This window comes from Hippopotamus amphibius, chromosome 12 (assembly GCF_030028045.1).
Source record: "Hippopotamus amphibius kiboko isolate mHipAmp2 chromosome 12, mHipAmp2.hap2, whole genome shotgun sequence".
NCBI lineage: Eukaryota > Metazoa > Chordata > Mammalia > Artiodactyla > Hippopotamidae > Hippopotamus > Hippopotamus amphibius.
In genome coordinates, this window is record NC_080197.1 from 11,611,374 (window position 1) to 11,627,523 (window position 16,150).

At 50.2% G+C, this 16,150-nt stretch overlaps 1 protein-coding gene across 1 annotated transcript in view; it reads left to right on the plus strand.

Moving 5' to 3' along the window:
- The first annotated feature begins 1,261 nt into the window (after nt 1-1,261).
- The window catches only part of PTGIS (prostaglandin I2 synthase), a 48,162-nt gene continuing 33,273 nt past the window's right edge, over nt 1,262-16,150 (plus strand). The window contains exons 1-3 of the mRNA XM_057703365.1: nt 1,262-1,434; nt 12,345-12,468; nt 14,340-14,518. Coding sequence (XP_057559348.1) covers nt 1,358-1,434; nt 12,345-12,468; nt 14,340-14,518 — 380 coding nt within the window. The 5' untranslated portion in view covers nt 1,262-1,357. The remainder of the gene's footprint in view (nt 1,435-12,344; nt 12,469-14,339; nt 14,519-16,150) is intronic.

Below are 16,150 nucleotides of genomic sequence, written 5' to 3' on the forward strand. Positions count from 1 at the left end.
CAGCTGCAGGGAGAACGGATTGCAGAGAGATGAGGGCAGAAGCCAGGAGACCAGGGAGGAGTAACAGCTTGTCCAGGAGGCTATGGGTAAGATGAAATGAAGCCTGCCTCAATTCACCCAGCAGCGAGCGGCAGACCCGGATTAGAATCAAACCTTCTGGGTCCCAGCTCCATGCTCTCCCCACTGCCTCACAAAACTCACATGTGCCCAGCACCCCTAGTTTGCAATTCCCTTTACTGACAAGCTCTCATCAGTTCTTCACAGCAACCCCCTAAGGTAAAGTACAACTCTGACCTCTCTGTCCCCAGATAAGGAAGTGGCTTAAGAGAGCGTACGTTCCCTGGCCAAGGTTTCCCAGGTGTAAGTGGGGTGGGGGTGTGTGTAGGGAGTGGGGAGGGTGGAGTGAGGTCCAGGCCTTCCAGCTGGGAGCCCAGGTTCTCACCAGTGCCCCAGGGGTGGTCTCTTGCAGAGAGACGACCACTGGCACCAGAGGCCAACACCCTAAGCACCAGGTAATGTGACAATGTCCACCACATTCTGAGCCCTTGCTGTGCTCCAGGTACAGGCGGCTGACTTACACTGGTTGGTCTGTCCCTTACAGCCGTTGTGGCTGGGGGACTCCTCCGGGTGCTCTGAGCTCTTGCGCCCCCTCCACTGTAGTTATTGAAGGTAATACGGGAGTGGGGGTGGTGCAATCCAGCCCAACCCCACTCCGTCCAGACCAACAGACTAGAAACTTCATAATGGTCTCTAGCCCTTCTGGGGTGGGGATGGGGGGGGGGGGCTAGAGTGGTGGAGGCTGTTTAGGTGGAATGTGGAGGAAAGGCCCCTCCAGCCCCCTCCCACCCCAATCCCTCCTCTGCCACCAGGTGACCCTCTCATCCTCACCCTTCCTTCTCTATCCCCATCACCCCTTCGTCCCCCCATATTCCCTTCCTTCCTCTTCCCCAGACCCCCCATTCCTCCCCCTACACCCCCGCGTAATCCCTCCCTCCCTGCACATTCCCTCGCTTTCTCCTACATCACTCCTCCCGTCCCGCCACATCCTCTTCCTTCCCCTCCACCCCACAGCTCCCCTCCCTCGCAGCCACATTTTCCACGTACATCTCTCCCACCCTTTCCTGGGCCAGGGAGTCAGAGCCGGAGCCAGTCCCGCCGGAGCGGAGTCTCCAAGAGCGACCCCACCCACCCCTGGGGACTGAGGCGGGTGGGCGGGGCGGGGAGAGAGGGCGGGGCGTGGGGGCGGGGGCGGCTCCGGGACTGCGCCCCCGTGGCCCGCGTGGCCCCCGTGGCCCCCGAGCCAGGCCCGTCGCCTCCCGCGCTCCGCCGCCGCCGCCGCCTGGTCGCCGGCCCTGCCATGTCCTGGGCCGTGGTCTTCGGCCTCCTGGCCGCGCTGCTGCTGCTGCTGCTGCTGCTGAGCCGCCGGCGCACGCGGTGAGTGCCCCCCGCCCGGCCCGGCCCGGCCCCGGCTCCCCGCAACCCGGCCCCCCGGCGCGGCCCCCGGCGGGACAAAGGGGCGTCTCGGCTCAGGCCCGCGCGCCCCGGCTGCAGCGAGGGGGTCGCCGAGCCAGCGGTAGGCCCACGTCGGAGCCCCCCGCTGCAGCCCCCCGGGCGGGAGGGGTGTCGCCTTCCCACCGTCCGCTGCGCCCCCCACCCCGGGCGAGCCTGGAGGTGGGAGTCAGGTGCCCGGCAGAAGGGGGCCTCCGCGCTCATCTCCCGCCCCGAGGAGGGCGCCAGGCCCAGCCCCCGCGGCAAAGAGGGCTCAAAGTCGGGGAGACGCGCGCGGGAAGGTGCGGGGCCAGGAGTCCCAGAGGGCTGATCGCCCACCGCACACACCCGCCCGGCCGGGCCTGGCCCTGAGCGCAAAGCCCAGGACCTGCGAAGGGGTTTCAGGTGAGAACCGGGAGTCACGGGTGCAGAGGGGGTGCGTGGACATGCTTGGTGTGACTCCTGGTGGAAGAAGCCCTGTCCTGCTCTTCAGCCTCTGCATCAATTCGGTGTCAACCCCCAGCCTTGCTCTCAGCAGCCCTATGGGGCAGCCTTGTTCTTCACCCCCATTACACAGACGGCAGAGTTGAGGGTGGGGAAGGCAGACGCCCTGAAGGATGCCCTCTTACCGGCCCTGGAACCACCCTCCACAGGATTCCCCGACCCGGATGAAGGGGCTGAGTAGGCTCGGTTATGTCCCTCTGCCTGAGAAACTCAGGTCCACAAAGGGGTCTCCCTTCTGCTGAGGTCTCCCACAGCCTAAGCAGCAAAGAACCAGAACCAAATGTCTCAGCTTTCTAGTCCCCAAGGTTCTCCTGCTCCATTGAGAATCTGTGGTTTAGGAGAAAAGTAAAACTCATCCATCTCAAATCAAGGAGATGGAGGTAGGTCTTTTTATACAATATTTTAAAAATTAATTTGAATTGCACAAGGAATACATTTGACTTAAGCATTTGTCCCGTTGTAGATAAGACTGAAGGCCTTCTAACCACGCTTCCCACAATTCAGGACCTCTCGACTTCTCCTGTTGATTAATTTGGGAGGAACGTTCCAGATCTTTTTAAAAGTACACTTTTTGTTTTAGACTGGTTTTATACTTACAGAAAAGTTGTACAGAGAGTTCCCAAGTACCCCTCACACAATTTCCGCTATTGTTAACCTCTTACATTATCATGGTACAATCGTTAAAACTGAAAAAACCAACAGTGGTCTGTTAAATGATGAACCGACCTCCAGACTTTATTTGAATTTCATCAGTTTTTCCATTAACGTCTTTGTTCTGTGCCAGGACCTCATCCAGGGTATCTCACTGCCTTTGGTTGTCACATCTCCTCAGCCTCCCAGCTGTTTTAAAAATTACTCTTATACATATAGATGTTAGCTTGTAGGTAACACAGCACAGTGGAAGAGTGTGTCTGTATGTGTTTAAATCAGAGTGTCTGAAAAGTCCAGAAATTTTCTGGAAACCTTTTATTTTTAAACAATATGTTAGTTGAATTTCTAAGCAATGAGCTCATATTTTTCTTCAGCCTCTGGACACCTTTCCAGATGAAACAAAACCATACCTTCAATCATTTGCCTGGAAAAATGAAAATGAAAAAGGCCACAGATAAGTTTCCCTATGGAGAAATGAATTGTTTTTCCTCAGTTGTCAGGATTTTGGGAAACTCTGTATAGAGGTGTTTTCAGACTGTACCTTTGCTGTTTTCACTCCAGATTTTCGTTTTGATGTCATACGTGTTGCTAGTGGAGATCTAATTCACTCTCTCGATCTCCTGTGTAGTACTCCGTAGTATGAACTGGGGCAGGTTTCTTTTTTCCCTTTTATTCCTGTCCCTATTGATGGACTTTTAAGTTGTTTCCAGTGTTTTTGCTATCTCAGGCAATGTGCTGGGGTCATCCTGTGGACCCTTCTGGTCTGTGCTTTTCTCTGGGGCACGTGAGGGCAGCCATGAAACGCATGGATTCTGGGAGGCTGGGTACCTGGGTGCTCAGCATATGGAACCTTCCAGCCTCCAGGAATAAGAACAAGTTGAGTATCTGCTCTCTGCCTCAGTTTCCCAGTCTTTAAAATGGGACTGATGACCATGATAGTAGATGAGAGTGGATTTGCTGGATTGGAAGGAATGCCAAACATTATTTTAGCTAATTCTCGCTATCAATCCAGAGAGCTAATTTGTCTTTGAGGGTAAGTCGTTGGTTTTTATACTTGTGGGCAGCTTAGAAGTTTTAACAAGTGGGTACTGGAGAGAAGTGTGGGTATGGGAGTCACTGAAAGTTGGGAGGGGTGGTTGTGTGGACCCTGGAGAGATCCCACAGGGACCAGAATTTAGGCCCCCAATCTCATTTTCTGCTCCTAACTTGGAGAGGGGGAACTCTTGTTACCTCTGTTTTACAGAGCAGGAAACTAAGGCTCAGAGAGGCCAAGCAACTTGCCCAGGGTCATGTGGATTAAAAATCTGGGCTGTGGGAATTTATAATTTTCAGAAAAAATGAATCTTCATTCTTCCCACACATTTTATTTGCGATCTGAATGCTCAAGAGTCTTAAACCACAAGATGTTAAAATAGGAAGAGATGCAGCTACGACCAGAAGATTCTTAAGGAAGGACAAAAAATCAAGTGTTGGAAAAAGAGGTGGACGAGGCTGACGCTGTGTAGACGGTAATCCAAAGTTTGGGTCAAAACATGCGAGGCTCTGTACCTCCCATAGCCCATTCCTTTTTCCTGATCAGCCCCTGAGGTGAGGTCCATCACCCCACCTGACAGCTGAGGCTTAGAAAGGCTAAGTGACCACCTTAAGGGCACACAGGAGTTATGTTCTACAACGTGCTGGTTCCAAAATTCATGCTTTTCTCAGTTAAAGGGGAAAAAAAGCACTACTTCAATCAGTCAGTTCCTCTTTACTTGCCTTTTTTTTTAAATTAAAACACTTTTAACTATGAAAAATTTCAACTATACAGAAAAAATAAAAAGTATAAGAACCCCTTGTACTTATCACCTTGATTTGACAGTTGTTAACATATTTTTAAAAATTACAGATATTATGATATCTCAACATTAAGTATTTCAGCATGCATGTTAAAATGACAATTGCGATGCTATTATTCTTCCTGAGACTATAAAAGATAATTTTTTAAAAATAAATTTCTACTATCCTTTTCTTTTTTCTTTTTTTTTCTTCTTTTTTGGCCACACTGCACAGCTTGTGGGATTTTAGTTCCCCCACCAGGTATTGAACCTGGGCCCTTTGCAGTGAAGGCGAGGAGTCCTAACCGCTGGACCACCAGGGAATTTCCTAAAAGATAATTCTTAATATCATCTAGTTTCCCAGTCCAAATTCAAATTTCTGCCATTATGGCAAAGACTTTTAAAACCCAGCTCAGTAACTGGGGGTGCTTTCTCCTGAGAAAGGTGGTTTTCTCCTGGGCAGGGAGTTAGGAGGCCTTGGGTTGGCACTTAGAAGTCTGACTCCTGTGCCCGTTAGGGCTAATGATCTGTCATGTGAGTATCAGAAACATCCTTCCTGCTTTCCAGGCCTTAGTTTCTCCATCTGTGCTCTGAGATGGCTCATGCCCCAGCCACTACACCCGGCTGAATATGTCTGTCTTCCTCTTTGGGCTTGTGTGGCTGCTACAAGGAGCATTGGAAGAGGTCTCCTGGGTGGGAGACTCTTTTTTGGGTGGCACGGTGGCATCAGGTGAGGGTTCCTGAAGGCACAAGGGCCATTCTGGGCCCTTGAAGGATACAGAATTACTAGGCACAAATAAGTTTGTCTCATTCCAACATGTACTAACTGGAGGTCACCAGATGATAGTCTATGGCTGGATTCAGCCCCAGGTGGGTCTCATGTGGACCACACAGTACAAGGGGAGAAAACCGGGGGAGTCCACACGCAAAACTCCAGATTTCCAGCTTCTCTTGAAAAATCAGAAGATCTGGCAACACTTGCCTGGGACTCAGTTGCAGAACCTGCTGTAAACCTTGCCATAGTCCCCACCACTCCCTGCTGCCTCTCCAACATGCAGCTGTTCTATTTATCACTATACCTGCTCTACTATTTTGTTTTTAATTATGCTGAGGAACAATTCGATGAATCTGTGTCTATTACAAAAACAGGAAAATGGAAACTAGAGCAAGTTGGCCACGTGCTTTTTCTGCACTGTGGGAGGCGATGAGAGGGAAGAGCGGAAGAGGGTTTGGGAGGCCCTTGGTTAGTGGCAGACAGCCTGTAGATGAGCCCTGGGGAGAGAATGGGTTAAGCAGTTCAAACAGAAGCTCAGGTTGTTCCAACCCAGCTGGGCAGCAACCAGCCCCTCTGTTCCTCCATTAAATCCTCCCTGAGGCCCTGAATTGAGTTGAAACTACTGACAGAGAGGTCGGGCAGTCCACCAACACTGCACAGCTAGAAGAGCAGCCTCTGCGCTGGGCCAGCCAGCACGCGGACTGTGTGTCAGGCACCTGACCTGCCTTAGCTTCCTGAACCCTCTTCCAAGACTGGGAGGCAGGTGCTGCTCATTGAGCACCAACTGTGTGCATGGTTCATTCATCTGGGACATTTATTAAGTGCCTAGTGTGTCCCAGGCACTGTTCTAAGTGCTGGGTCTACGACAAGTGTCTGCCTTCATGGAACTTTTGTCCAGAGAGGGTTTGATACTTCAACGGACACAACGTTCGGTGATACCCATGCATGATAGTCTCCCTGATTTTCTCAAAGGTTTGAGTGGGAGAGACAGACAGGACAGGTGATGGAACTGGTGGTGAGCTCTGTGAGCAAAGAGTGGGCAGGTTTTTGAGGAACCCACTTGACGGGAGTCAAAACTCCAAGGGAGAATCAGAAAAGATGCCTTGGTATCTCAACCAGGAAGGGCAGGCAGCCGTCAGCTGTGTGGGCAGGAGCTGGGGATGAGAGCATCAAGCCCTGTATCCCTGCCCCCCAGGGCCTGGCAGTGCCTCAAAACAGTGAGAGTGCCTGTGGCTGAGGCTAGAGACCGCAGACCCCAAAATAGAGCCTCCTTCGCTCCCACTGGCCTCCGGCTGAGTCACCCTGGAATGTAACCTGGGCCTGAGTTGGATTCAGGGCCCAGGGGCTGAAAGAGCCGCTGGCACCTCAGGGGTCAAACGCCTGGGCTCCCAGCTTCCTGCTTTTGTCTGAGAGTTCTCAGGACTTTTCTGGGGAAAGAAGAAAGCTGCTAGAAATAACACCAGGCTCAGATGAAAGCTGCTAGTAATAACACCAGGCTCACCGGGGAGCTCCAGTGGCAGCCAGAGTAAAAGGCAGGGACAGGAAGCCCCACCCACACTCCAAAAGATGTCTTAGGGGGAAATCTCAGGCCTTGCATTTGGGAAGGTCGCGGAAACCTCTCTGTTTCTCAGTTTCCTCACCTGCAAAGTGGCTGTGCAGATGTCCACTGGGTGTGACTCAGGGCCAGGGTAGCGTCAAGAGTTTGGGCTCTGCAGTCAGGCCTGCCTGGATTAGAAACCCATACCCTCCACTCCACGGTGGGCCCTCGGGCAAGTGGCGCAGCCCCTTCTGTGCCTCAGCTTCGTCTGCTGTAAAATGGGCTCGATAGTAATACAATACTTCCTTCCTCATAGGATAACACAGTCAGGGCTCATCAAGTATCAGCCATTATTACCAAGCAAGGAAACCTTTGGACCTGGCATATAGCTGTTGCTCAAGAAATGGCACCCGGGGCTTGTATTGGTCCTGCTTCTGAGACCCACCCCAGCTGCTCCCTGGTTGCTAGGTGCCAGGCACTGTTCTATAACCCCCTTCATCTTCATCACAGCCCAGTGTGGTCAGCAGTGTCGTCACTCCTGTTTTACAGATGAAACAGGCATGGGGAAGCAGAGTCACATGGCCAGCAAGAAGCATGGCTGGGATTTGAAGCCAGGAAGTGTGGTGCTAAAGTCAGGCTCCTAACTATCCTGCCCTCCTGCCTCTTGTGCAAGAATCGCCGCTCCTGTGTCCTGTCTGTGGGCTCGGACCTGGGCTGGGAGGGGGCTGGTGCACGCTGGGCTCCTCCAGCCCCGTGCTGAGCCAGGGTGACGCTTTACCTCTAAACGGAGCCTTCAGGAGGAGCTGGCTCACAGAGCGATGAGGGGAAACGAAGGCTCCTGGCACGTCTCCAGCACCCCCTTAGGATCCCAGAGCTGCACCTTTGCGAGTCTCCCCGGTGATGGTCTCAGAGGCAGGGTGGGGTGGGGAGAGAGGAGGACGTGGGTGGGGGAGGCACTTCCTAATGCCCTCAGCCCGCCCCTCTGGTTCTGCTTCCACACTTCCCAAACTCTGGCCCTCAAATCTAGCCAATCTCTCTGTCCACCACCTGTCCCCCAACTTTGGGTTATTTTGGGGGCCAGTCAGACTGAGGAGGTAGGAGGCTGTGGTGGAGGAAGGTAGACAGGGAGGGGAAGAAGGATGAAGGGAGGGTGGTCCCCCCTGGATCTGTCCTGGGAGTGGGAGAGTCGGATGCTAGGCCTGGCTCACGAGGGACCGAAGCCTCCACGTCCACCGATACCGATTTAGTCTCCTAACAGAGCTCCCTCCTGCCTCTAGCTCTTGCAACCTCTTTTTTTTTGGTGGTGGTGGGGGGGGAGCATGCTGCACAGCCCTTGGCATCTTAGTTCCCCGACCAGAGATCGTACCTTGCCCCCTGCGGTGGAAGTGCGGAGTCCTAACCACTGCACCACCAGGGAATTCCCTCTTGCAACCTTTTAAAAGCATAATCACATCACTTCCTAAATCCTACTTCAAACCCTCCAGAGGGTCCCCATCACATTTGATATAGACGCCAAACTCTCTCCTTGGCCACTGGCCCTCTTGGTCTACATGTCCTTTCCAATCTTTCACCCTCACTTTCTACGCTCCAGCCACACCAGCTCCTGCTGTCTTGAGAACCTCACCAAGTGCACTCCTACCCCAGGGCCTTTGCACTTGCTGTTCTCTCTGCCTATACAGTTCTTCTCCCCACTCTTCCTTCTCCCCACTCTTCCTCACATGGCATCTCCTTGGAGAGGCCCTCCCTGACCACCTTCTCTAAACTAGCCCCCGTTACTATCTCATATCACCCTTCTTTCTTTTTTCTTTAATGAGATATAATTCACATACTATAAAATTCGCCATTTTTAAATATACAATTCAGTGGTTTTTAGTATACCACGGTAGTTTTTGTGCAGCCATCACTGCTGTCTAACTCTGGAATATAGTCATCACTCCCAAAAAAACCTGGTACCCATGAGCAGTCACTCTCCATTCCTCCTCCGCTCAGACTCTGGAAACCGTGAATCTACTTTCTATCAACATTGGTTTGCCTTTTCTGGACATTCCACAGGAATAGAATCATACCCTAAGTGGCCTTTCATGTCTGGCTTCTTTCACTCAGTGCGATGGTTTTGAGGGGCTTCCACGTTGTAGCGTGAATCAGAACCTCATTCCTTTTCATGACTGAACAATATTCCATGGTATGAATCCACCACATTGTGCTTCTCCATTCATCCATCAGTGGGCATCTGGGTTGGTTCCACTTTGGGGCTATTATGATTAATGCTCCTGTGAACAATAGTGTATAAGTTTGTCTGTGAACATATGTTTTCAGTTCTTTGGGGTATATTGCTGGGTCATGTAGTCACTCTTTGTAACCTTTCAAGAAACCACTAGACTGGTTTCCAAAGCATCTGCACCATTGTACGTTTCCACCAGAAGCACATGAGCATTCCCATTTCTCTACATTCTTGCCAGAACTTATTTTCCTTTTCTTTTTTTTTTTCTCTTTACATTGTGGCCATCTTAGTGGATTCAAAGTGGTACTGCATGTCGTTTTGATTTTCATTTCCCCAGTGACTAATGATGTTGAGTGCCGAGACCAGCTCGGCAACTCGAGGTGAGTGACGGGTGCCGCAAGCTTGAAGAAGACACAGACACAGACTGAAGAGAAAAGTGGGACCGGGGGGCTCAAGACCTCTCGGATCAAGAGCCCTGCTGACTCATCCCAGGTTGCTTTTATTGAGTTCTTCGGCTAACATTCTCAGGTTACACTCATAAACAATCAAAGGCCTCACATGACTGAGGCAGTTATCTTTGTTTACTTCCTGGGTCCGAGTTGAGCAGGTGTGGATTTGAGCTGGGGGTGGAGAGCAAAACAGCCCTGGGGGCAGGAGACCTCTCTCAGATATTAGGGGTCTGTGCCCCACCCGTGTTGGCCCCTCTGTGACGGTGCCTGTCTTAGGTTGTTCCTCCCTTGAGGAATCTTACCCGTCTCTGGCTAACCAGTCATCCTCCAGGGCCAAACAGGGTGCTATAAGGAAGGCTCTATGCACCACCCCTGTTGGCCCCTCTGCGACTGTGCCTGTCTTAGGTTGTTCCTCCTCTGAGGAATCTTACCCGTCTTTGGCTAACCAGCCGTCCTTCAGGGCCAAACAGGGTGATATTAGTCTCCACGCCCCGCACCCTCAGTTCCTCCACTGCTCAAGCAGGACATTCTGAATCCCATCGCTCGGCCCACATACTTTAACATTTTCAAGGTTTCAGAAAGGTTCCCGATTGTCTTCCCACAGTTGAGCATCTTTTCGTGGGCTTACTGGCCATTTGTATATCTTCCTTGGAGAAGTTTCCATTCAGATTTTTTTGTGCCTTTTTAAATTTGGTTATTTGTCTTTTCATTGTCGTGTTGTATCTCCTTTATCTTCTTTATCACACTTCTTCCTCTCGGAAACAATATTGCTTCTTTGTTTTTGTCTGTCTTCCCTCATTAGTATGTAAGCCCTGAGAGGCCAGGGCTCTCCACCTCCTCTTCCCTGTTCACTGCTGTATCTCCAGCATCCGGGATGGTCCCTGCTTCATAGTTAATATTTGGTGAAGGAGTGAATGTAATATTGTGAGGCCCATTTTGTGATCATAATGTAACTCTCTTTAGTGAACAACCCCTCCTTCAGAGTCTGGTAGGGAAGGATGGGATGAGACAGTCATATAGTGAATGCTTGGCCAAGGGCAGGGCCCAGTGCAAGTGCAATGTCAGTTTGAGTGTATTAATATCTTGCTGCGTAACAAATTACCTTATACTTGGGAGCTTAAAACAACACCCATTTATTAGTTCACACTTAGGTAGATCAGAAGTCCAGCACAGTGTTCTCTGTCCAGAGTCATACAAGACAGAAAGTAAGGTGTTGGCCAGGCTGCCTTCCTATCAGGAACCAACAAGGAAGAATCTGGCTGAATTCAGCTCCTTGTGGTTGTGGGATTGCCTTCCCCATTTCCTTGCTTGCTATCAGCCATGGTCCACTCATAGCCCCTAGAGGCCCCCTGCATTCCTTGCCATGTGGCCCCTTCCATCTTCAAAGCCAGCAACAAAGAATCTTCCTTGTGCCAAATCTCTCTCATGCTTTGAGCCTCTTTTGCCAGGAAGATCCCTGTCCCTTGTAAGCCCTGCTCCCACCTGATTAGGCCAGGCCCACTAAGAAGAATCATTCTTTCTCAGACTCAACTGTACCATGTACTTCAGGCAGTGGGAGGGGACTATACAAGCTGTAGGCTATTGTGGTCATCTTAGAATTCCATCCACCACAGCGAGCTAGAAATTTGTTACTATATTCTCAGAGGAGTCCCTCTGCTCTCACAGATGAGATTTTGACCTTGAATATCACACACAACCTTCCTACCCCCTGGCTGAGGTACCTGTACCCCTGGGGCATCCCCACAGGCCATGGGCGTGGCCTCTGGCCTCCTGAGATACTTCAGATTCTGAGTTGGAAAGGGGCAGTCAGGGGTCAGTGGTGAGGCCAGCTCTTCTGCCACCTCCTGCCATCCAGCAGTGCTCTCCAGCCTTACCCTTTCTCAGTGGGCATAACAGGGAGTATGAGATGACCAGGAACCCGGTCCACGCTGGCTCAAAGAACTCTGTTTCCTTATACTACTGGGTTCTGGAAGGTTCTCTGGCCTGCAGAGAGATGACCACCTTAATTGGGCCCCCTGGACTTCCTAGGTGGCGCAGGGGTAAAGAATCCGCCTGTCAATGCAGGGGACACGGGTTCGAGCCCTGCTCTGGGAAGATCCCTCATGCCACGGAGCAGCTAAGCCTGTGTGCCACAACTATTGAGCCTGTGCTCTAGAGCCCGTGAGCCACAACTATTGAGCCCATGTGCCACAACTGTTGAAGCCCACGCGCCTAGGGCCCATGCTCTGCAACAAGAGAAGCCACTACAATGAGGAACCCGCACACAATGAAGAGTAGCCCCCGCTCGCAGCAACTAGAGAAAGCCTGTGTGCAGCAACGAAGACCCAATGCAGCCAATAAATAAATAAAAATAAAATAAAATAAATAAATTTATAAAAAAAAATTGGACCCCATAATATGTACCAACATCAACTCGTCCCCCAGCTTCTGCTCTCAGCCCCCTGCGGTCTGTTCCCTATCAGCAGCCAAAAGAATCTTGTAAAGACCGAAGCCAAATCCTGTCCCTCCTCTGCTCCAAACTTGAATGGTTCCCACCTCACTCAGGGCAAAAGCCGAAGTCCTCAGAGCTGTCTACAAGGCCCTGGTGGTCTGACCCCTGTTACCACTCTGGCCTCAACTTCTACTACATACTTCTTGCTCCCGCCAATCCAGCCACACTGGCCTCCTCGCTGTTCTTTGAACACAGCAGGCATGATCCAGCCTCAGGGACTTTGCACTTGTTCCCTCTGCTCAGAAGTTCTTCTTTTAGATATCCGTGTGGCTCTCCCACTCACTGCCTTCAGGTCTTTGGTCAAATGTCTCCTTGGGGAAGCCTACCTCTCCGGTGAAACTCTCACCCCATGCCCTGCACTCTTTATCCTCTTCCCTGCTTTATCAAATGGTGATAATGCTGTGGCTTCTGCAGGCGGCCTGGCGAGCCTCCCCTGGACCTGGGCAGTATCCCCTGGCTGGGCTACGCCTTGGAGTTTGGAAAAGATGCTGCCAGCTTCCTCACTAGGATGAAGAAGAAGCATGGTGATATCTTTACTGTAAGTGCCTCTTTTGCCTCTTGGGTGGGAAGGGGATGAGCAGCCAGGCCTATTAAACCTGGTGTTTACTGATTTCTTGAATATCCGTCTATACACTAACCATCCAGTGGTCCAGCCAACTTTCTATATGCTTAACCAAATGTACATCCAACACTTACCTAACATTCATCCCTTCAGCATCCCTCTAGCATCTTCCCAACATCCAGCTATGCAGTCATTTAATATTATCCAATACTTGTATGTTCATCTAACTGACCTCTATCCATTCATTCAACTTCCATCTATCCCACACCCATCCATCCATCTAACAGCTGTCCTTCTGTGTATCTGCCCAATATCTAAGCAGCCTTCTTCCATCTTAGTATCTATCCAATATTCATTCAAATGTTCCATTTCCATCAAACCTCCATCTGTCTACTCATTTGTACATCTTTCTAAATATCCAAAATCTGTGCATCCATTTGTCCATCATCTATTCTTCCATCTGTCTACCCAGCATTCTTCCACTCATGGGCCTAGCAGCCATCCAACTTTCATCCATACATTCAGTTTCCACCAGCTTCCCATTCTTCCACTTCTCTGCCCATGCGTCCATCCATCTGCCACTACCACCCAGCGTTCAGTGATCTATCCTTTCAATATCCAATGTCTGTCCACTTGATATACATCTGTTTATATCTTTCTCCATCTACTGCTTCAACATCCAAACAACCACCACTCATCCATCCATCTTCCATGTATCCTTCCAACTTCCATCCATTCAACATTCATGCTTTAATCTGTTTACCCAGTATCCACTTAGCATCCTGCCATCCATGTACCCAACAGTCCTTCATACATTTAGTTTGCAACCAACCTCTAGCCACCCATCCATCCATCTTTTCATCCAGCATTTATTCAGTGATCTCTCCTTCCATTTATCCACCCATCCAATAGCATTTTTTCTTGGCTCTTGGCCTGTATTTTATAAGAGAGTTTGATTAACGTGACTCACAGACCACAGTTTGAAAACAGGGCCAAGGCAGTGAGTAGTTAGAGTTGTGTGACCCCTCCACAGACATTTGAGGGGAAAATGCCCTTACCTTTGTTGACTGCAGGATTACAGTTCTCCAGTGCTGTTTTCTTCCTTCGTGAGTAGCACGTTACAGACAGAGCTCAGCTTCCCAAAGAAGTGGGTATTGCTTTCACATCCACTAGAATTTACCCAACAACTTCCATTCACCCATCCATCCATCCATCCATCCATCCATCCATCCATCCATCCATTTTTCCTTCCTTCCTTCCACCCTTTTATCCATCCATCCATCCATCCATCCATCCATCAATCCATCATCCACCCACACACACCTATAATGTATCCATGTATCCACCAAAATCCTTCCATCCATCCATCTGTACATCCATCCATCCGTCCATCCTGCCCATCCCGTCCATCCCGTCCATCCCAACCATCTATCCCATCCATCCAGCTATGATGCACACACATCCATTTGCTGCCTTCCACGGGCAGACTGTCTCCTGGCTACTGGGGATATGACAGTAACCAAGATAACCATGGCAGATGCTTAAAAGTGAGGTAGTTAAGAGCATAAACTTTTGTTCAAAAAGTGCTGAATTCCAGTCCCAGCTCTGCCACTTCACAGCTGTATGATCTTGGGCATATTACGTGCCATCTTTAAGCCTCAATTTCAGGTATAAATGGGTGAATGATGGTCCCTGCCTCACAGGGTGGTCGTGAGGGGTAGAGGAGGGGACATTGTCTGTTAAGTACCTGGTGGGGCCAGTGCCTGGCATGGGGTAAGCCCTTGACCTCTGAGAACTGCTGTTGTTCATAGCTGTGCTCCTCACTCCATCCCTTGCCAACTTCCCAGGTGCTGGTGGGGGGCAGGTATGTCACTGTCCTCCTGGACCCACACTCCTACGACATGGTGGTCTGGGAGCCTCGCACCAGGCTGGACTTCCATGCCTACGCCGTCTTCCTCATGGAGAGGATTTTTGATGTGCAGCTTCCACATTACAGCCCCAGTGATGAAAAGTCTAAGATGAAACCGTGAGTGGCTGCAGACGGTACCTGTGGGTGGGCCAGGGTGGGTGATCAGCTTCTACCCACATAGTTCAAGGCCTGCATGGGGTGACTCCACAGCAGATGTTCAGTAAAGATATTTTGTTTTGAGAAAACAAACATCAACGAAACAAAGAACAACCCCAGAGAATTGGGCTGAACAACTCTACTTCTCAAGAGGCAGCTCTGAATTTTAGTAGAAGGAGACCACGGTTGGGGTCAACTAGACCTAGATTCAAATCCCGGCTTTCCCACTGCCTGGCTTTGTGACTTTGGGCAAGTCACCCCCCTCTCTGAGCCTCTGTTTCCATATCTGTCAAATGAAGGGAGGTGGTGGGGTGATTAATATTTTTGAGTCTGTACTCTGTGCCGGGCATCATGCATGATCTCATGGTCTTGTCAGCAATGCTGGAGGGAAACTTACAGCCCCATTTTAGAGTGCACAATTTGTTTTTTTTTTCTTCTTATTAGTAATGTATATATGGCAATCCCAATCTCCCAATTCATTCCCCCCTCAACCCTCCCCACTTTCCCCACTTGGTGTCCATATGTTTGTTCTCTACATCTGTGTCTCTATTTCTGCCTGGCAAACCAGTTGGTCTGTACCATTTTTCTGTAGTCCGCATATATGTGTTAATACACGATATTTGTTTTTCTCTTTCTGACTCACTTCACTCTGTATGACAGTCTCTAGATCCATCCATGTCTCTACAAATGTCCCAGTTTCATTCCTTTTTACAGCTGAGTAATATTCCATTGTATGTATGTATCACATCTTTTTTATCCATTCATCTGTTGGTGGACATTTAGGTTGCTTCCATGTCCTGGCTATTGTAAATAGTACAGCCCCATTTTATAGATGAGGACACAAAGCTCAGAGGAGAGAAGCGACTTGCCTGAGGCCACACAGCAGGTGTGAAAAGGATATTTACATCAACAAAAGGACCTTTGAGAGCAGTTAGTCTGTATTCATTCATATGCTGGTTACCGTCCCAGATGCAGGGGCACAGAATGACGCCAATCTCCCTCTTAAGACACCTGCCAAATGCCAAGTGTTTGATAGGCACATGTTCATATCTGTGCAACAGCCTCAGAGGAAGCTATTTTTATCCATATTTTACTGATGAGGAAACTGAGGCTCAGAGAAGTGAAATGACTTACCCAAGGTCTACTGCTAGCAAGAGCTGGGATTTGAACCCAGATCTGCAGACTCCACAGCCCATTCTCCTCCCCCCGAGATACTGAGGAAATAAGACTCTGCCTCCATCCCTAAAGATTGCACGTGATCTGATGGTTATCTTTAGTGATCTGTCTCTAAGAAAAGTCGCCTCCTGGAGTCAGGAAAAGCATCTAGAAGGCTGGGCTTTGCAGCACTGCTAAAGCTGAGGAAAGGCCAGCATCATGCGGTGAACACTGATGAGAGGCAATGCTCAGTCTGACTTTGACTTTGTGGGATGGCTGCTAGGTGTGTTCCTGAGCCTGAGTGTCCTGGGGCCCGCTATTCCAGGGGTTCCGTTAGCAAGAAGAGTCCACAGTTCACTGCATCCTACCCCCCTGTTCTGGAGGACCCCAGTTTCCTCCAGTGTCTGCCCCCAAGAGTTTCTGGGCATTTCTCACAAG